Source organism: Eriocheir sinensis, unplaced genomic scaffold (genome assembly GCF_024679095.1).
Source record: "Eriocheir sinensis breed Jianghai 21 unplaced genomic scaffold, ASM2467909v1 Scaffold593, whole genome shotgun sequence".
In the NCBI taxonomy this organism is placed as follows: domain Eukaryota; kingdom Metazoa; phylum Arthropoda; class Malacostraca; order Decapoda; family Varunidae; genus Eriocheir; species Eriocheir sinensis.
In genome coordinates, this window is record NW_026111935.1 from 170,001 (window position 1) to 190,000 (window position 20,000).

Sequence of the window (20,000 nt, forward strand, 5' to 3'; positions counted from 1 at the left end):
AGCCCAACACTATATACTCAACCCCTTGACTGCAGATTTCCTACAAGACAACATTTCCAAGCTACAGCAATGGATCAAAAAGTGTCTGCTACAATTCAATGAAGGAAAATCTAATGTCTTGCACCTTGGGAGGGGATACCCAGCACACCAATACCCCATGGAAAGCACTCCACTATCCACCACAGGGGCAGACAAAGACCTGGGAGTGTATGTTACCAGGCTACCAGTGAAGGGATATCCAGCACACCAATACCACATGGGAAACACTCCACTATCCACCACAGAGAAAGACCTGGGAGTGTATGTTACCAGGCTACCAGTGAAGGGATAACCAGCACACCAATACCACATGGGAAACACTCCACTATCCACCACAGAGAAAGACCTGGGAGTGTATGTTACCAGGCTACCAGTGAAGGGATATCCAGCACACTAATACCACATGGGAAACACTCCACTATCCACCACAGAGAAAGACCTGGGAGTGTATGTTACCAGGCTACCAGTGAAGGGATATCCAGCACACCAATACCACATGGGAAACACTCCACTATCCACCACAGAAGCAGAGAAAGACCTGGGAGTGTATGTTACCAGGCTACCAGTGAAGGGATATCCAGCACACCAATACCACATGGGAAACACTCCACTATCCACCACAGAGGCAGAGAAAGACCTGGGAGTGTATGTTACCAGGCTACCAGTGAAGGGATATCCAGCACACCAATACCACATGGGAAACACTCCACTATCCACCACAGAGAAAGACCTGGGAGTGTATGTTACCAGGCTACCAGTGAAGGGATAACCAGCACACCAATACCACATGGGAAACACTCCACTATCCACCACAGAGAAAGACCTGGGAGTGTATGTTACCAGGCTACCAGTGAAGGGATATCCAGCACACCAATACCACATGGGAAACACTCCACTATCCACCACAGAGAAAGACCTGGGAGTGTATGTTACCAGGCTACCAGTGAAGGGATATCCAGCACACCAATACCACATGGGAAACACTCCACTATCCACCACAGAGGCAGAGAAAGACCTGGGAGTGTATGTTACCAGGCTACCAGTGAAGGGATATCCAGCACACCAATACCACATGGGAAACACTCCACTATCCACCACAGAGGCAGAGAAAGACCTGGGAGTGTATGTTACCAGGCTACCAGTGAAGGGATATCCAGCAGACCAATACCACATGGGAAACACTCCACTATCCACCACAGAGAAAGACCTGGGAGTGTATGTTACCAGGCTACCAGTGAAGGGATAACCAGCACACCAATACCACATGGGAAACACTCCACTATCCACCACAGAGAAAGACCTGGGAGTGTATGTTACCAGGCTACCAGTGAAGGGATATCCAGCACACCAATACCACATGGGAAACACTCCACTATCCACCACAGAGAAAGACCTGGGAGTGTATGTTACCAGGCTACCAGTGAAGGGATATCCAGCACACCAATACCACATGGGAAACACTCCACTATCCACCACAGAGGCAGAGAAAGACCTGGGAGTGTATGTTACCAGGCTACCAGTGAAGGGATATCCAGCACACCAATACCACATGGGAAACACTCCACTATCCACCACAGAGGCAGAGAAAAACCAAGGAGTGTATGTTACCAGGCTACCAGTGAAGGGATATCCAGCACACCAATACCACATGGGAAACACTCCACTATCCACCACAGAGGGAGAGAAAGACCTGGGAGTGTATGTGACCAGGCTACCAGTGAAGGGATATCCAGCACACCAATACCACATGGGAAACACTCCACTATCCACCACAGAGGCAGAGAAAGACCTAGGAGTGTATGTTACCAGGCTACCAGTGAAGGGATATCCAGCACACCAATACCACATGGGAAACACTCCACTATCCACCACAGAGGGAGAGAAAGACCTGGGAGTGTATGTTACCAGGCTACCAGTGAAGGGATATCCAGCACACCAATACCACATGGGAAACACTCCACTATCCACCACAGAGGCAGAGAAAGACCTGGGAGTGTATGTTACCAGGCTACCAGTGAAGGGATATCCAGCACACCAATACCACATGGGAAACACTCCACTATCCACCACAGAGGCAGAGAAAGGCCAAATCCATGCTAATCATAACAGCCAGGTTTGAAGAGATACAGAGCCACCTAATCCATTGGTCACTACAAGGATAAAACTCTTCATTTTTTTTTTTTTTTTTTTTTTTACAGCAAAGGAGACAGCTCAAGGGCACAAAAAAAGTAAACATTAATTAAAAAAGCCTGCCACTCACTGCTCCCAAAAAGAATCCAAAGAGGTGGCCGAAAGATAGGTCAGTTTCGGGAGGAGAGGTGTCCTGATACCCTCCTCTTGAAAGAGTTCAAGTCGTAGGCAGGAGGAAATACAGATGAAGGAAGATTGTTCCAGAGTTTACCAGCGTGAGGGATGAAAGAGTGAAGATGCTGGTTAACTCTTGCATAAGGGGTTTGGACAGTATAGGGATGAGCATGAGTAGAAAGTCGAGTGCAGCGGGGCCGCGGGAGGGGGGAGGCATGCAGTTAGCAAGTTCAGAAGAGCAGTCAGCGTGGAAATATCGATAGAAGATAGAAAGAGAGGCAACATTGCGGCGGAATTTAAGAGGTAGAAGACTATCAGTATGAGGAGGAGAGCTGATGAGACGAAGAGCCTTTGCCTCCACTCTGTCCAGAAGAGCTGTGTGAGTGGAGCCCCCCCACACATGAGATGCATACTCCATACGAGGGCGGACAAGGCACCTGTATATGGACAGCAACTGTGCAGGGGAGAAGAACTGGCGGAGACGGTACAGAACGCCCAGCCTCGAGGAAGCTGATTTAGCAAGAGATGAGATATGAAGTTTCCAGTTGAGATTTTGAGTTAAGGATAGACCGAGGATGTTTAGTGTTGAGGAAGGTGATAGCTGGGTGTTGTCAAAGAATAGGGATAGTTGTTTGGAAGATTGTGTCTAGTGGATAGGTGGAGAAACTGTGTTTTGAGGCGTTGAAGGACACCAGGTTCTTCTTGCCCCAATCGGAAATAATAGTAAGGTCTGAGGCTAAGCGTTCTGCAGCCTCCAGCCTTGAGTCGTTAAGTTCCTGAAGGGTGGGTCTTATATTAAAAGAAGTTGAATAATGCAGAGTGGAATCATCGGCGTAGGAATGGATAGGACAGTTCGTTTTGGAAAGAAGATAATCAATGAACAACAGAAAATGAGTGTGAGATAGGACAGAACCCTGTGGGACACCACTGTTAATAGATTTAGGGAAGAACAGTGACCGTCTACCACGGCAGAAATAGAACGGTCAGAAAGGAAACTGGAGATAAAGGTACAGAGAGAAGGATAGAAACCGTAATATGGTAGTTTAGAAAGAAGATTTGTGCCAGACCCTATCAAAAGCTTTTGATATGTCCAGCGCAATTGCAAAAGTTTCACCGAAACGGCTAAGAGAGGATGACTATGAGTCAGTTAAGAAGGCTAGAGATCACCAGTAGAACGCCTTGCGGAACCCATACTGGCGATCAGATAGAAGGTCAGAAGTGGAAAGGTGCTTTTGAATCTTACGGTTAAGGATTGATTCAAAAGCTTTAGATAGACAAGAAAGTAAAGCAATAGGACGGTAGTTTGAGGGATTGGAGCGGTCACCCTTCTTAGGTACAGGCTGTGTGAAGGCATACTTCCAGCAAGAAGGAAAGGTAGATGTTGACAGGCAGAGGCGAAAGAGTTTGACCAGGCAGGGTGACAGCACGGAGGCACAGTTTTTAAGGACAATAGGAGGCACTCCATCAGGTCCATAAGCCTTCTGAGGATTGAGGCCAGAGAGAGCATAGAAAACATCATTTTGAAGAATCTTTATAACAGGCATAAAGGAGTCAGAGGGGGGATGAGTAGGAGGAATATGCCCAGAATCGTCCAGAGTGGAGTTTTTAGAAAAAGTTTGAGAGAAGAGTTCAGCCTTAGAGATAGATGAGACGGCAGTGTTGCTGTCAGGACTGAGGAGTGGAGGGAAAGATGAAGAAGTGAAGTTGGAGGAGATGTTTTTAGCTAGATGCCAGAAGTCACGGGAAGAGTTAGAGAAAGCAAGGTTTTGACATTTTCTATTAATGAAAGAATTTTTGGTTAGTCGGAGAATAGATTTGGCACGATTTCGGGCAGAAATGTAAAGTTCATAATTAGCATTAGTTTGAAGGCTCTGGTATCTTTTGTGAGCTACCTCTCTATCATTGACAGCACGAGAACAAGCGTGATTAAACCAAGGCTTTTTAGCGTGAGGAGTAGAGAAAGAACGAGGAATGTATGCCTCCATTCCAGAGACAATCACCTCTGTGATGCGCTGAGCACACACAGAGGGGTCTCTATCCTGGAAGCAATAATCATTCCATGGAATGGAAAAGTACATCCTCAGGTCGTCCCACCGAGCTGAAGCAAATGCCAGAAGCATCGCCTCTTCGGTGGGTCCAGAGGATGTACAGGAGCGATAGGACAGGATGCAGAAATAAGATTGTGATCGGAGGAGCCCAACGGAGAGAACAGTTTGACAGAATAAGCAGAAGGGTTTGAGGTAAGGAAGAGGTCTAGAATGTTGGGCCGATCTCCAAGACGGTCAGGAATACGTGTAGGGTGCTGGACCAACTGCTCTACTGTAGGTCGTTGAGGATAGCAAAGTTGTAGGCTTGTTCACCAGGCTGGTCAGTGAAAGAGGATGAAAGCCAAAGCTGGTGGTGAACATTGAAATCTCCTAGGATGGAGATTTCAGCGAAGGGAGAGTGGGTCAAGATGTGCTCCACTTTAGAATTCAAATAGTCAAAGAATTTTACATAGTTGGTAGAGTTAGGTGAGAGATAAACAGCACAGATGTATTTAGTAATAGAATGACAGTGAAGTCTTAACCAGATGGTGGAAAATTCAGAAGAGTCAAGGTCGTGGGCACGAGAGCAAGTGATGTCGTTGCGCACGTAGGCGCAACATCCAGCTTTGGATTGAAATTTAGGATAGAGATAGTAGGAGGGAACAGAGTAGAGATTGCTGTCAGTAGCCTCAGAAACCTGTGTTTCGGTAAGGAAGAGAAGGTGAGGTTTAGAGGAGGAGAGATGATGTTCCACAGAATGAAAATTAGAGCGAAGACCGCGAATGTTGCAGAAATTGAGGAGTTATCAAGACACCTCTCGGGTCGGCAGCCAGAAGGGGAGTCCTCCCTGGGGGAATTTGTGGTCCCCCCCCCAGGCGGGGACTCCGAGGCATTGCTTAATTGAGCCATTTTGAATTTTGAATTTTGGAAAAAGGTGTATATGTTATGTGAATGTAGTGTGGTGTGGATAAAGAGAGGATCTGTCTTTAGAGAGCATGCTGAACTACTCTCCGGTGTTGGTGAGACAATAGGGAAACGGTTAGTGAGGACATGGGAAACATTACAAACCTTAGGGCACTTCAGCTCCCAGGAAATGTCGGCCATAACATCAACAGCATCGGCACCACCCACACCAATGCACAGGCCTCCAAGACCACCTACGTTGGGCGTGTGAGAATCAGTGCCCGGGGAAAGCGTAGTTCTCCAAAATGATCTGAAATAGGTCGTTTAGTATTAGTGCATTTACAGAGGAAAGTTTGGTTTAGTCGGCGCAACATCTGTGGTCATATGCCGGAGGGAGGCAGAAGGGGAAGGAATTATAGGGGAAGGGAACAGAACCCAGGAGACGGGACACAACCCCTGATTAATACCTGGTACACTGCTGGGTGGACAGGGGCGTAGGGTATTGGAAAAGCCGCCCAAATTTTTCCACTCCGCCCGGGAATTGAACCCGGGCTCTCTTGGTTCTAACAAGTGTTTCTTGAGGTTCATGGTACAGAAGAAGGGTCAGACCACCACCAGGGTCATAAAACTACTCCTGGAAATGCCCATAACTCCTATGAAAGCCTTGTCAAATATGTGTTTCTAGGTTCACAGTACAGAAGAAGGGTCACACCACCACCAGGGTCATAGAACTACTCCTGGAAATGCCCACAACTCCCACGAAAGCCTTGTCAAATATGTGTTTCTAGGTTCACAGTACAGAAGAAGGGTCACACCACCACCAGGGTCATAAAACTACTCCTGGAAATGCCCATAACTCCTACGAAAGCCTTGTCAAATATGTGTTTCTAGGTTCACAGTACAGAAGAAGGGTCACACCACCACCAGGGTCATAGAACTACTCCTGGAAATGCCCACAACTCCCACGAAAGCTTGTCAATTAGGTGTTCTTGGGCACCGAAATGTCTTATGATACAACCCTTACTGTATGCATCAATTCATGTATGTATATGTTACAGTAAGATTGTGAAACTAGGGATTTCGTGAAATCCCTAGAACTTTCAGAGAATTCGTGAAATTACTGTTTCACTTCGGGACTTCATGAAATTACTGAAATATTTATGGATTTCATGTATTTACTGGTTTCACTGCAAACCCTCGTCACCTCAAAGCATCGTCATGAGTAAACAAAATGTACAGCCATGGCTGATAGTCCTTGAGCAGGTGGTGGTGAATAACTGTACAGGGCGCTCCAACCACTTGATCTTTCAAACCACTCTCAACTTACAGATGGAATGCTCGGAACTTCAGTGGTTCTAAAACTTGCTTCTAGAATTGGAACTTCAGTGATTGGAAAACTTGCTTCTAGAATTGGAACTTCAGTGATTGGAAAACTTGCTTCTAGAATTGGAACTTCAGTGGTTCCAAAACTTGCTTCTAGAATTGGAACTTCAGTGATTGGAAAACTTGCTTCTAGAATTGGAACTTCAGTGGTTCCAAAACTTGCTTCTAGAATTGGAACTTCAGTGGTTGGAAAACTTACTTCTAGAATTGGAACTTCAGTGGTTGGAAAACTTGCTTCTAGAATTGGAACTTCAGTGGTTGGAAAACTTGCTTCTAGAATTGGAACTTCAGTGGTTGGAAAACTTGCTTCTAGAATTCGAACTTCAGTGGTTGGAAAACTTGCTTCTAGAATTGGAACTTCAGTGGTTGGAAAACTTGCTTCTAGAATTGGAACTTCAGTGGTTGGAAAACTTACTTCTAGAATTGGAACTTCAGTGGTTCTAAAACTTGCTTCTAGAATTCGAACTTCAGTGGTTGGAAAACTTGCTTCTAGAATTGGAACTTCAGTGGTTCCAAAACTTGCTTCTAGAATTGGAACTTCAGTGATTGGAAAACTTGCTTCTAGAATTGGAACTTCAGTGGTTCCAAAACTTGCTTGTAGAATTGGAACTTCAGTGGTTGGAAAACTTGCTTCTAGAATTGGAACTTCAGTGGTTGGAAAACTTGCTTCTAGAATTGGAACTTCAGTGGTTGGAAAACTTGCTTCTAGAATTGGAACTTCAGTGATTGGAAAACTTGCTTCTAGAATTGGAACTTCAGTGGTTGGAAAACTTGCTTCTAGAATTGGAACTTCAGTGATTGGAAAACTTGCTTCTAGAATTGGAACTTCAGTGATTGGAAAACTTGCTTCTAGAATTGGAACTTCAGTGGTTGGAAAACTTGCTTCTAGAATTGGAACTTCAGTGGTTGGAAAACTTGCTTCTAGAATTGGAACTTCAGTGGTTGGAAAACTTGCTTCTAGAATTGGAACTTCAGTGATTGGAAAACTTGCCTCTAGAATTGGAACTTCAGTGATTGGAAAACTTGCTTCTAGAATTGGAACTTCAGTGATTGGAAAACTTGCTTCTAGAATTGGAACTTCAGTGATTGGAAAACTTGCTTCTAGAATTGGAACTTCAGTGGTTGGAAAACTTGCTTCTAGAATTGGAACTTCAGTGATTGGAAAACTTGCTTCTAGAATTGGAACTTCAGTGGTTGGAAAACTTGCTTCTAGAATTGGAACTTCAGTGGTTGGAAAACTTGCTTCTAGAATTGGAACTTCAGTGGTTGGAAAACTTGCTTCTAGAATTGGAACTTCAGTGATTGGAAAACTTGCTTCTAGAATTGGAACTTCAGTGGTTCCAAAACTTGCTTCTAGAATTGGAACTTCAGTGGTTCCAAAACTTGCTTCTAGAATTGGAACTTCAGTGGTTGGAAAACTTGCTTCTAGAATTGGAACTTCAGTGGTTGGAAAACTTGCTTCTAGAATTGGAACTTCAGTGGTTGGAAAACTTGCTTCTAGAATTGGAACTTCAGTGGTTGGAAAACTTGCTTCTAGAATTGGAACTTCAGTGGTTGGAAAACTTGCTTCTAGAATTGGAACTTCAGTGGTTGGAAAACTTGCTTCTAGAATTGGAACTTCAGTGGTTGGAAAACTTGCTTCTAGAATTGGAACTTCAGTGGTTGGAAAACTTGCTTCTAGAATTGGAACTTCAGTGGTTGGAAAACTTGCTTCTAGACCTGTCAGTGTAAATAATGATGCGCTGCCTAGTGAACAGGTGTGCGTGTGCTGCTGTGTGGTGGAGGGTTACAACTTACTATTAAAGGCCAGTGTTAACTTTAAGTGATTGTGTCTGCCTTAACCCAAAGTTTGACTGCAAGTGTGGCATAACACATATTAACACAATTAACCTAACAAGGCTACTTTTGATCATCACTTGAACTCTACACAGTTTGTTACTTGAACTTTACACAGTTTGTTTATTCAGTTTGTTTGTTTGTTTCAGATTGCTTTTGAAACACAACCACAGCTAAATACAGGGACGGTAGAGCATGCTGAATCAGTCTATTCTTGCATTGCAAAATAACATGAATGTTATACTAATACATTCTACTTGATTTTATACATGATTTTTATGATATGATATGATTTATGAATAAAATTTCAAAATAAATCTTCTGTTTTTCTATGTATTTACAATCATCAGGGATTTCATGAAATAACTGAAGTATCATTTCAGTAAATACATCAAATCCCTAAATATTTTAGTAGTTTCATGAAGCATTTACAATCATCAGGGATTTCATGAAATAACTGTAGTATCATTTCAGTAAATACATCAAATCCCTAGATATTTTAGTAATTTCATGAAGTCCCTAAGTGAAACAGTAATTTCACGAATTCCCTGAAAGTTTTAGGGATTTCACGAAATCCCAAGTTTCACAATCTTACTGTAACATATATATGAAGGAATAAAATCTCTGCACCTCAACAAGGGAGGTTTTGAGATGACTTTTAGGGGGAAACAATTCTGCTGTGAACCGTAAAAAGTCCCCAAGCACATATAAGTGGGGTATTTTGTTGCCCCTGAGCTGTCTCCTCTCTTGTGAAAAATATATAAATACACAAAGGCGAAGGGTGCGTGGAGACATGATCGAGGTTTATAAATGGATGAAGGGCTTTAATAAGGGAGACATTCATAAGGTTTTGTTGGTAAGAGAACCGGGTAGGACACGAAGTAACGGGTTTAAACTGGATAAATTCAGATTCAACAGGGACATAGGCAAAAATTGGTTTACTAACAGGGTGGTGGATGAGTGGAATAGGCTTAGCAGTCATGTGGTGAGTGCCAATACAATTGTCACATTCAAAAATAGACTAGATAAATTCATGGACAGCGATATTAGGTGGGGTTAGATACACGGGAGCTTAGGGTCAAAGGAGCTGCCTCGTACAGGCCTACCGGCCTCTTGCAGACTCCTGCGTTCTTATGTTCTTAAGTAACAGCTGTGATTCCTTGTGACCCACCTGATGAATAATCCCAGAGCCAGGCTTCCAGAATCCAACTCCATACTTGGCCCCAGCAGTAGCCGGGAAATTGTAGACCTCTTTGCTGATTTCAATGGCTCGCTGGAGATCCTGAGGGCCATCGATCTGTAAGTCAGGCAGTGTTAACACCTTGACTGTGGATTTCCTACAAGAACACCTCGCCAAGCTACAGAAATGGAACAAAAAGTGGCTGCTACAATTCAATGAAGAAATGTAATCTTGGAGAATCACAAGCTACAGATTCACAAAGGAAAAGTTGGAAAGTTTGGTTTAGTCGGCGCAACATCTGTGGTTATATGCCGGAGATAGACAGGCGGGGAAGGAATTATAGGAAAAGGGAACAGTTGGAAAGTTTGGTTTAGTGGGCGCAACATCTGTGGTCATATGCCGGAGAGAGACAGAAGGGGAAGGAATTATAGGAGAAGGGAAACAGAAGAGGGAAGGAATTATAGGAGAAGGAAACAGTTGGAAAGTTTGGTTTAGTCGGCGCAACATTTGTGGTTATATGCCGGAGACAGACAGGCGGGGAAGGATTTATAGGAGAAGGGAACAGTTGGAAAGTTTGGTTTAGTGGGAGCAACATCTGTGGTCGTATGCTGGAGAGAGACAGAAAGGGAAGGAATTATAGGAGAAGGGAACAGTTGGAAAGTTTGGTTTAGTGGGAGCAACATCTGTGGTCGTATGCCGGAGAGAGACAGAAGGGGAAGGAATTATAGGAGAAGGGAACAGTTGGAAAGTTTGGTTTAGTGGGAGCAACATCTGTGGTCGTATGCCGGAGAGAGACAGAAGGGGAAGGAATTATAGGAGAAGGGAACAGTTGGAAAGTTTGGTTTAGTCGGCGCAACATCTGTGGTCATATGCCGGAGAGAGACAGAAGGGGAAGGAATTATAGGAGAAGGGAACAGTTGGAAAGTTTGGTTTAGTGGGCGCAACATCTGTGGTCATATGCTGGAGAGAGACAGAAGGGGAAGGAATTATAGGAGAAGGGAACAGTTGGAAAGTTTGGTTTAGTCAGCGCAACATCTGTGGTCATATGCCGGAGAGAGACAAGAGGGGAAGGAATTATAGGAGAAGGGAACAGTTGGAAAGTTTGGTTTAGTGGGCGCAACATCTGTGGTCATAGGCCGGAGAGAGACAGGAGGGGAAGGAATTATAGGAGAAGGGAACAGCTGGAAAGTTTGGTTTAGTCGGCGCAACATCTGTGGTCATATGCCGGAGAGAGACAGAAGGGGGAAGGAATTATAGGAGAAGGGAAACAGAAGAGGGAAGGAAGTATAGGAGAAGAGAACAGTTGGAAAGTTTGGTTTAGTCGGCACAACATCTGTGGTCATATGCCGAAGAGAGAGAGAAGGGGAAGGAATCATAGGAGAAGGGAACAGACCCCAGGAGACGGGACACAACCCCCGATTAATACCTGGTACACCGCTGGGTGGACAGGGGCTACATAGGGTATCGGAAAACCCGCTCAAATTTTTCCACTCCGCCCGGGAATTGAACCTGGGCTCTCTCGGTTGTGAGGCGAGTGTGCTAACCACTGCACCACGAAGCCCCCCCCATCCCATCCTGACACACCATATCTTATATAATAACTCATTTCCACTGTGTGTATTCTCAATTGCTGTGCTGCATTCTATTGTTTCCTTTTTTGTGTGCCCTTGAGCTGTCTCCTTTGCTGTAAAAAAAAAAAAAAAATGTGAGAATGCTTCCTCACCTGTACTTGAATAAGATGGTCACAGTGGATGGTTGATGGTACGGTGACCCTGGGCAGTCCAGAGCTAATGAACTGAAGCACGGCCATCTGTGCTGTGGCGTCCTGCATTGCAACGCGGTCTGGGTGGAGCTTGAGGTAGTGGGACTCACCTCGGACGATTTCTTGGTTGAAGGATCGGACAGATGAGAGTACAGCACTTTTTCCGAGAGGGTGAGTTGGCTGTTAAGCCTGGAAGGGGAAGAAACAGCCTTAGAAAGATTGGTTAACTCCTTGGCTGCGGATTTCCTACAAGAAGACATCACCAAGCTACAGGAGTGGAGCAAAAAGTGTCTGCTACAATTCAATGAAAAAAAATGTTAAGTCTTGTACCTTGGGAGGGGATATCCAGCACATCAATACCACATGGGAAACACTCTTGCATAAGGGGTTTGGACAGTATAGGGATGAAAGAGTGAAGATGCTGGTTAACTCTTGCATAAGGGGTTTGGACAGTATAGGGATGAAAGAGTGAAGATGCTGGTTAACTCTTGCATAAGGGGTTTGGACAGTATAGGGATGAAAGAGTGAAGATGCTGGTTAACTCTTGCATAAGGGGTTTGGACAGTATAGGGATGAAAGAGTGAAGATGCTGGTTAACTCTTGCATAAGGGGTTTGGACAGTATAGGGATGAAAGAGTGAAGATGCTGGTTAACTCTTGCATAAGGGGTTTGGACAGTATAGGGATGAAAGAGTGAAGATGCTGGTTAACTCTTGCATAAGGGGTTTGGACAGTATAGGGATGAAAGAGTGAAGATGATGGTTAACTCTTGCATAAGGGGTTTGGACAGTATAGGGATGAAAGAGTGAAAATGCAGGTTAACTCTTGCATAAGGGGTTTGGACAGTATAGGGATGAAAGAGTGAAGATGCTGGTTAACTCTTGCATAAAGGGTTTGGACAGTATAGGGATGAGCATGAGTAGAAAGTCATGTGAAGCGGGGCCGCGGGAGGGGGGGAGGCATGCAGTTAGTAAGTTCAGAAGAGCAGTCAGCGTGAAAATATTGATAGAAGATAGAAAGAGAGGCAACATGGCGGCGGAATTTTTAAAAAAGTAGAAAGTTTGGTTTAGTGGGCGCAACATCTGTGGTCATATGCCGGAGAGACAGAAGGGGAAGGAATTATAGGAGAAGAGTTGTTGTGTTACTGTTGCACCCCAGACCATGTTAAAGCATCACTGTATGATAAGCAAGAACTTCCCGGAATGAAAACATCATCGCCATCGTTAGAAACAATTCAAACGATGCCATTTGTCAATATTTTGTGGAGGAAAAGGACGTCTTAACCGTGTAGCAGCGAAGGGACAAATTTGTGCCATGATATAACCCCCAAAACAGATGATACATAATCTGATCACAGATGCTTTGATATACATTATGAAATGGTTTGTGTGAGGGTGATTTTTTCTCATTTTTCTCGCTTAGAGGGACCACTAAGAAACATGATCCCCACTGCTTCCACCACCGGGTTAGGAAACTCTGTCGCATGCAATGACGCTAAGTAGCCAGTGCTGAAATGCTCCTAATGAACTGTAGATCCCGTAACTGTGACAAAACTAACGCGTGTCGTCCTTGACGGTATTGCTATTTTAGTGCAATACGTTTAGGCCGCACTCACACCCAACTCACCTTATAAAATATGAAGACTGATCTCCCTGCTGCACCGGCCTATCCCACACCCCAGGGCCCCAAAGGACAAGGATAACCAGCGGGTCACTTAGCTAGGATGGGGTTTCAGATTTAGAGGTCTGAGCCCGGTCGGCTGAGGTGAGGCCAGCCTTTGGTGGTACAGTAATCCCTAGTTTATCGTGGGGGTTAGGTTCCAGAACCCCCCGCGATAGGCGAAAATCAGCGAAGTAGCGACCTTATATTTATTTTATTATTTATATAATTTATATATTATATTTTATATATATTGTTTATATAAGCACGCATATCTCTGTGAATCTGTACTGCGTCGTTTAGGAGCCTTTTGAATCTGGTTGCCCAGAGAGAGAGAAAGAGAGAGCAAGAGCACGAGAGAGAGAGAGAGAGAGAGAGAGAGAGAGAGAGAGAGAGAGAGAGAGAGAGAGAGAGAGAGAGAGAGAGAGAGAGAGAGAGAGAGAGAGATATACATAACAAGTAGTACCTATTAATTAACCCATCGGCTGTGACTGGCACGGATTTGGCTTTCACTGGTAGCCTGGCAACATATACTCCCAGGTCTTTCTCTGCCTCTGTGTTGGATAATGGAGTGTTTCTCATGTGGTATTGGTATGTTGGATATCCCCTCCGAAGGTGGATGACTTTACATTTTCCTTCAGTGAATTGTAGCAGCCACCTTTTGTTACATTCCTGTAGCTTGGTGATGTCTTGTTGTGGGAAATCCACAGTCAAGGGATTAAACAAGGACGCACGGCTCAACAAGCTATTTAAGCCGATCACTTTCCTCACTTTAGAAAGACTACAAAATGAACACACTGGCTTCATAAACCACAAACACAAACTAGCAAGAACTGTTGTTTTATCGCCACCTTCATCAACAAACTCCCTATGTCATGTTTTTGACTTTGGGAAGTTCAAAAAGCCGTCTCATTTTGGTAATCTTCCGGTCATGGGCAGAAGAGTTGAGAAAGGCGACTTTGAGGACACGCACACCCCAGACAAAGGCAACTCTGCCCAAAGGTGTGCACCGCACCATGGCGGAAAACTGGCCGAGGAAAATATCCGGAAATACACGAAAAATGGCTTACCAGGCAGACTGTTACGGGGTTGAAGAGGTGCTGACAGTGTGCTGATGGTGTTCTGATGACGGGGTGACAGTGTGCTGATGACGTGGTGTCAGTCTACTGACAATGTGCTGACAGTCTGCTGACAGTGTGCTGACAGTGTGCTGACAGTCTACTGACAGTGTGCTGACAGTGTGCTGACAGTGTGCTGACAGTCTGCTGACAGTGTGCTGACAGTGTGCTGAAAGTGTGCTGACAGTCTACTGACAGTGTGCTGACAGTGTGCTGACAGTGTGCTGACAGTGTGCTGACAGTCTGCTGACAGTGTGCTGACAGTGTGCTGAAAGTGTGCTGACAGTCTACTGACAGTGTGCTGATGACGTGGTGTCAGTCTACTGACAATGTGCTGACAGTCTGCTGACAGTGTGCTGACAGTCTGCTGACAGTGTGCTGATGACGTGGTGTCAGTCTACTGACAATGTGCTGACAGTCTGCTGACAGTGTGCTGACAGTCTACTGACAGTGTGCTGATGAAGGACTTCTCTCACCACAGTCTGTCACTTTGTTTCGGACTTGATTTCGTTCGTGTCACACGCCCAAATTCACTTTCCATGTGGGTCGACGTCACCCCTGGGGGCATATTGGCCTGGGAGAGGCTAGGCTGACTCACAAGTCGACGCTCTGACCCATATGAGCGTATAGATGCACACGGGAGCGTCCTTTCAATTGCAATTAATTATGGAAATTTGCAAACGCGTCTGACGCGTCAACGGTATATGATTGCAAATCGCTTTTAACGCGTGAGACGCGTCAACGGTGCTCTACGGGTTAAGAACAGTGGCAGTCTGGCAATCTTCAAGAAAGCGCTGAAGACTCACTTATTCACTAAATCCTATGACTTTACAAACGTGAGGATCAGGGTTGCAGTAAAGGAAATAATTGAAACATATTCTCCTATTTTTCAAAGAATCACTTCACATACACACATAGATCATCCACAGTCTTTTCTGATACTTTGATTTGAAGCTGCAGTCATTTTTCTTTGAGCAATTTCAGTGAGGACATGTCCAAAACATGACATGATCTGGTTAGACTGTTAGGAGACTAGACAGAGTTGTGGTGTGGTGCTGGCCAAGGCTGGCTGGCTGGCTGGCTGCAGCTGGTCAGTCTTAGGCCTGGCTCAAACAGCCAGCCAGGTTACTTCAACATGTGTTTTAAACTAATGTAGACAATATTGAGGTTTACATTCATTTAATTATTTTCATTTATAAAAAAATATATAAAATCAACTTAGATAAAAAAATCTGATTTGAATAAAAAAAATCCATTTTTTTCATTTAAAAAAAATCAACAACCCTGGTGAGGATTGAGGACAACTTTAGGTGCTAATGTTACTGTTGTAATGTTGGCGGCCCTGTGGAGCGCTGCTGCGGAGGTGGACCGGGGCCTGAAACCTCATCACCGGTGAACGGAAACAGGTAAACTTGACATGGGTAAGCTTGGGTGTGATTCTGGAATATTACCAAGCTGTCACCTCAGCCACAAAAAGCTTGAAACAGGTAAACTTGACATGGGTAAGCTTGGGTGTGATTCTGGAATATTACCTATCTGTCACCTCAGTAAATCTTAAGAAGTACACTCCACCCCCTCCAACACCCCAGCCCCCCTACCCCGCCAAGACAAGCCTGGGGACCTGTGGGGAACCGGGGTTTTGGAGGGGGAAGCCCAAATCACTGAAAAATGGGCTTCCAAAATTTCCCTAGAAAAATCTCAAAAGTAGGGAAAGTTCCTAACGCATACTCTTGTAGTCTATTCCAATATGACCTAGCATTCGGTCTGTTGACGAATGTCGGGCATGTCATTGGATGGTGGGCAAAGTGGCCCCCCCCACCCCACCCGCGCTGCGTAATTTCTGACGGGCCACGCCGCATGTCAAATATATTTAAACTACTCCAACCGAACTTTACGACCTGCTGATGAGGGGAGCTTCGCCCCCCTCGACCCACATATATATGCGACTTCTTTCTGCGAAGAGGTATTTCTCGCAACACCGGTTGCACCACCGTCGCGGCCGCCGCCACAGGAGGCTGCACTTTTGTCAATATTATCCCATATTTTCAATAATAAATAGTCCTTGAATTGGATTTTGAAAGCGTTTCCATGGTTGTTGAACATTTGTAGAAAAGATATATGAATAGCTAGTGTTGTTTGGTAAGGTAGGTAATGGATTGAAATACTGGCACGGTACTAAAACTATTCCTAACCCATCGGTTAGCTTCATCAATCCTTGTAGGGAACCGTTGTTTTGGTGGTGGAAGGACAAATCACTGAAAAATTGGCTTCCAAAATGTCCCTAAAAAAATCAAATATAGGGAAAATTCCCTAGTCTAAAGTAAGGAAAGTCCCTAACGTATACTCTTGTAATTTATTCCAATATAACATACCAGCCGCAGCGGGTCTGTTGAGGAGTGTCGGGCGCGTAATTGGATGGTCACTGTAATGGAACCCCCCCACCCCCCACCGCCGCCGCCCCAATCCGTGTAATTGAGCAACTCTTGGGAAATGTCATGTTTCATAAAAACATATGGTACAGTACTGACAGTTAACCCATCCACTTCTTGTAAGTTGATGGTGGATCATTGTTAGCGAGTAGTTTGGGGTACAAAATGCAACAGATTTGTGACAGCTGTCATATATGAGCCGTTAGTGACCTAACGATTGCTACGCATCACCCTGGCCTCCACTTTACTGAAACTATGAGTACGCGCGTCCAACAATATCCAGTTGGTTTGTGACACGTGACAAGCTTCATGCGACCGCTATTCACAAAACGCACACATGTCACACGCCGGGTCACTATTCCATTCAATTTTGGATAGTAATCGGTCCTTTTGTCTAACTACATGCATACCAATAAAGAGGTTGAATAGTCAGTCAACACTTACCGAGAGGAGAAGTACAATGATATTTTGAGTGAGAGAGTGAGACTCTGGTCCATCCATCATGATGAAAATTGACTGCAAACATGCCTACGTGGTGCTGCCCGCGCAATTCAACCCGCAGAGCTATACATCCTGAATATAATCTTTTAAAATTATAAAATACAAATACTTGTGCCATTATGTGCTTTAATATAGCCAAGAAAATAACATAGAAATCATAGAGACTGTTTTATGTCCAAAATTGTAATGATCCGTGCGTGTACTGACTTGGGAGCTATATAGTTTGTTTGGTGCACTGCAAGGCAGGTACGAGGCTCAGTCTGTGCATAGAGGCGCTCGTGAAACAATAACAATGGACTTAGAAAATCCAAGCCACCCAACTTTATAATTAATGAGGCTTGCCCCCCTGGCCCCTCCCCAAGGTAAAACGTATACGAAAATGCATTATCATTAAAATTCTCTCACGTGCTAATTTACTACGAATGTTGGTTTGGAGTGGTGCTCCCTAAGATTAAACCTGAAATGATACCAAGCTGTCACCTCAACCACAAAAAGCTTGAAACAGGTAAACTTGACATGGGTAAGCTTGGGTGTGATTCTGGAATATTACCAAGCTGTCACCTCAGCCACAAAAAGCTTGAAACAGGTTAACTTGACATGGGTAAGCTTGGGTGTGATTCTGGAATGTTACCAAGCTGTCACCTCAGCCACAAAAAGCTTGAAACAGGTTAACTTGACATGGGTAAGCTTGGGTGTGATTCTGGAGTAATACCAAGCTGTCACCTCAGCCACAAAAAGCTTGAAACAGGTAAACTTGACATGGGTAAGCTTGGGTGTGATTCTGGAATGTTACCAAGCTGTCACCTCAGCCACAAAAAGCTTGAAACAGGTAAACTTGACATGGGTAAGCTTGGGTGTGATTCTGGAATGTTACCAAGCTGTCACCTCAGCCACAAAAAGCTTGACACAGGTAAACTTGACATGGGTAAGCTTGGGTGTGATTCTGGAATATTACCAAGCTGTCACCTCAGCCACAAAAAGCTTGAATCAGGTAAACTTGACATGGGTAAGCTTGGGTGTGATTCTGTAATATTACCAATCTGTCACCTCAGCAACAAAAAGCTTGAAACAGGTAAACTTGACAAGGGTAAGCTTGGGTGTGATTCTGAATATTACTGACCCATCACCTGAACCTCCCAAAAAGCTTGAAATAGATAACCTTGTAATACGCACTGGATGGGCGGAGGCGTGGGGCACTGGATGGGCGTGGAGGCGTGGGGGCACTGGATGGGCGTGGAGGCGTGGGGGCACTGGATGGGCGTGGAGGCCCTGTGTGGGCGTGGGGGCACTGGGTGGGCGTGGGGGGCACTGGATGGGCGTGGAGGCGTGGGGGCACTGGATGGGCGTGGAGGCGTGGGGGCACTGGATGGGCGTGGAGGCGTGGGGGCACTGTGTGGGCGTGGGGGCACTGTGTGGGCGTGGGCGGCGTGGGGGCACTGGATGGGCGTGGAGGCGTGGGGGCACTGGATGGGCGTGGGGGCACTGTGTGGGCGTGGAGGCGGGGGGGCACGGGATGGGCGTGGAGGCACTGTGTGGGCGTGGGGGTACTGTGTGGGCGTGGGGGCACTGGATGGGCGTGGAGGCGTGGGGGCACTGGATGGGCGTGGAGGCGTGGGGGCACTGGATGGGCGTGGAGGCGTGGGGGCACTGGATGGGCGTGGAGGCCAGGGGGCAAAGGATGGGCGAGGAGGCGTGGGGGCACTGGATGGGCGTGGGCGTGGGGGCACTGGATGGGCGTGGAGGCGTGGGGGCACTGGATGGGCGTGGAGGCGTGGGGGCACTGGATGGGCGTGGGGGCACTGGATGGGCGTGGGGGCACTGTGTGGGCGTGGGCGGCGTGACAGACTCCGCAGCGTCGCTCTGTTTACTTCCGTTGATCTTGACCTTGATCTTGATGTCACAGGAGTCCTGAGAAGGGAGGCCGTGGTTTTGTATGTCCTTATATATAGATTTACATAGAAAATCAGACCACACAGACCCCATGGTCCAGACTAGGTGGTCTGTCCTTAAACCTAAGTGATTTTACATTATTCAGAAGACTCCAAAACGTTGCATTTCTACTCTAGTTAATATTACGTTGAAGGAAGTGACGGTCGAGCTTATTTTTGAAGGAGTCAATCGTGTTGCACTGGACCACTGATGGTGGAAGCTTATTCCATTCTCGCACTACAACGTTGGTGAAGAAAAATTTGGTGCAGTCTGAATTTACTTGTCTACATCTGAGTTTTACGCCATTGTTCCTCGTGCGCAAAGTGTCATCGATCATAAACAATGTTGATCTGTCTACATTCGTGAAACCATTAAGTATTTTAAAACATTCGATCAGTTTTCCTCGGAGGCGACGTTTCTCAAGAGAGAACATGTTAAGGGTAGAAAGCCTTTCTTCGTAGGATTTGTTGCACAAGGAAGGGATCATTTTCGTTGCCCGACGCTGAACACCTTCTAATTTAGCTATATCCTTTGCATGGTGGGGAGACCAAAACTGTACCGCATATTCCAAGTGGGGTCTGACTAAACTGTTGTAGAGCTGGAGTATTACATCTTTATTCTTGAATACAAAGTTTCTTTTAATGAAGCCCAACATTCTGTTCGCTTTATTTGCTGCATCGATGCATTGATGTGAGAATTTGAGGTTTGACGCGATTTTGACCCCCAAGTCTTTGACGCATTGAACGCTTTTGAGTTTAACGCCGCGCATTTCGTATTCGAACTTCTTATTCCTCGTTCCAACTTGAAGGACCTGGCACTTGTCTACGTTAAAGGGCATCTCCCATCTATCCGACCAAGCTGAAATTTTGTGCAAATCCTCTTGGAGGCTTTGCCTGTCTTCGTCAGTCAGAACCGAGTTACCAATCTTTGT

At 45.4% G+C, this 20,000-nt stretch overlaps 3 protein-coding genes and 1 long non-coding RNA gene across 43 annotated transcripts in view; all 4 read right to left on the reverse strand.

Annotated features, from left to right (window-relative positions):
* Positions 1-2,223, reverse strand: part of LOC126993253 (uncharacterized) — a 2,438-nt gene extending 215 nt beyond the window's left edge. The window contains exons 1-7 of one of the 35 annotated variants that reach the window (XM_050852161.1): positions 1,928-2,223; positions 1,730-1,828; positions 1,433-1,531; positions 1,247-1,339; positions 1,055-1,153; positions 479-862; positions 1-385 (exon numbers count right to left, since the gene is read on the reverse strand). The exon at positions 1-385 is cut by the window's left edge and continues 215 nt beyond it. In XM_050852161.1, coding sequence (XP_050708118.1) covers positions 10-385; positions 479-862; positions 1,055-1,153; positions 1,247-1,339; positions 1,433-1,531; positions 1,730-1,828; positions 1,928-2,085 — 1,308 coding nt within the window. In that variant the 5' untranslated portion in view covers positions 2,086-2,223 and the 3' untranslated portion in view covers positions 1-9. The other 34 variants (XM_050852153.1, XM_050852155.1, XM_050852178.1 and 31 more) reach the window with 34 other exon arrangements.
* The window catches only part of LOC126993255 (syntaxin-binding protein 5-like), a 33,009-nt gene extending 21,390 nt beyond the window's left edge, over positions 1-11,619 (reverse strand). For both annotated transcript variants that reach the window (XM_050852186.1, XM_050852185.1), the window contains exons 1-3: positions 11,396-11,619; positions 9,664-9,789; positions 5,439-5,583 (exon numbers count right to left, since the gene is read on the reverse strand). The gene's annotated coding sequence lies outside the window, so the exon portion shown is untranslated. The remainder of the gene's footprint in view (positions 1-5,438; positions 5,584-9,663; positions 9,790-11,395) is intronic.
* Positions 11,620-17,248: 5,629 nt separating this feature from the next.
* On the reverse strand, positions 17,249-18,186 carry LOC126993256 (uncharacterized). 3 transcript variants are annotated; one of them, XR_007747553.1, is made up of 2 exons: positions 17,864-18,186; positions 17,249-17,620 (listed from the first exon to the last, which is right to left on the reverse strand). It is a non-coding gene; the product is annotated as an uncharacterized LOC126993256 (long non-coding RNA). The 3 variants fall into 3 exon arrangements; XR_007747554.1 differs by having other exon boundaries at positions 17,783-18,186; XR_007747555.1 differs by having other exon boundaries at positions 17,702-18,186.
* A 717-nt stretch (positions 18,187-18,903) lies between these two features.
* LOC126993263 (uncharacterized) overlaps positions 18,904-20,000 on the reverse strand; it is a 23,727-nt gene continuing 22,630 nt past the window's right edge. For 2 of the 3 annotated variants that reach the window (XM_050852213.1, XM_050852211.1), the window contains one exon: positions 18,904-19,048. Coding sequence is in view for 1 of the 3 variants with exons in the window: in XM_050852214.1 (XP_050708171.1) it covers positions 19,038-19,048 (11 nt within the window). In the remaining 2 variants the exon portion in view is untranslated. The remainder of the gene's footprint in view (positions 19,049-20,000) is intronic. The other variant, XM_050852214.1, reaches the window with a different exon arrangement.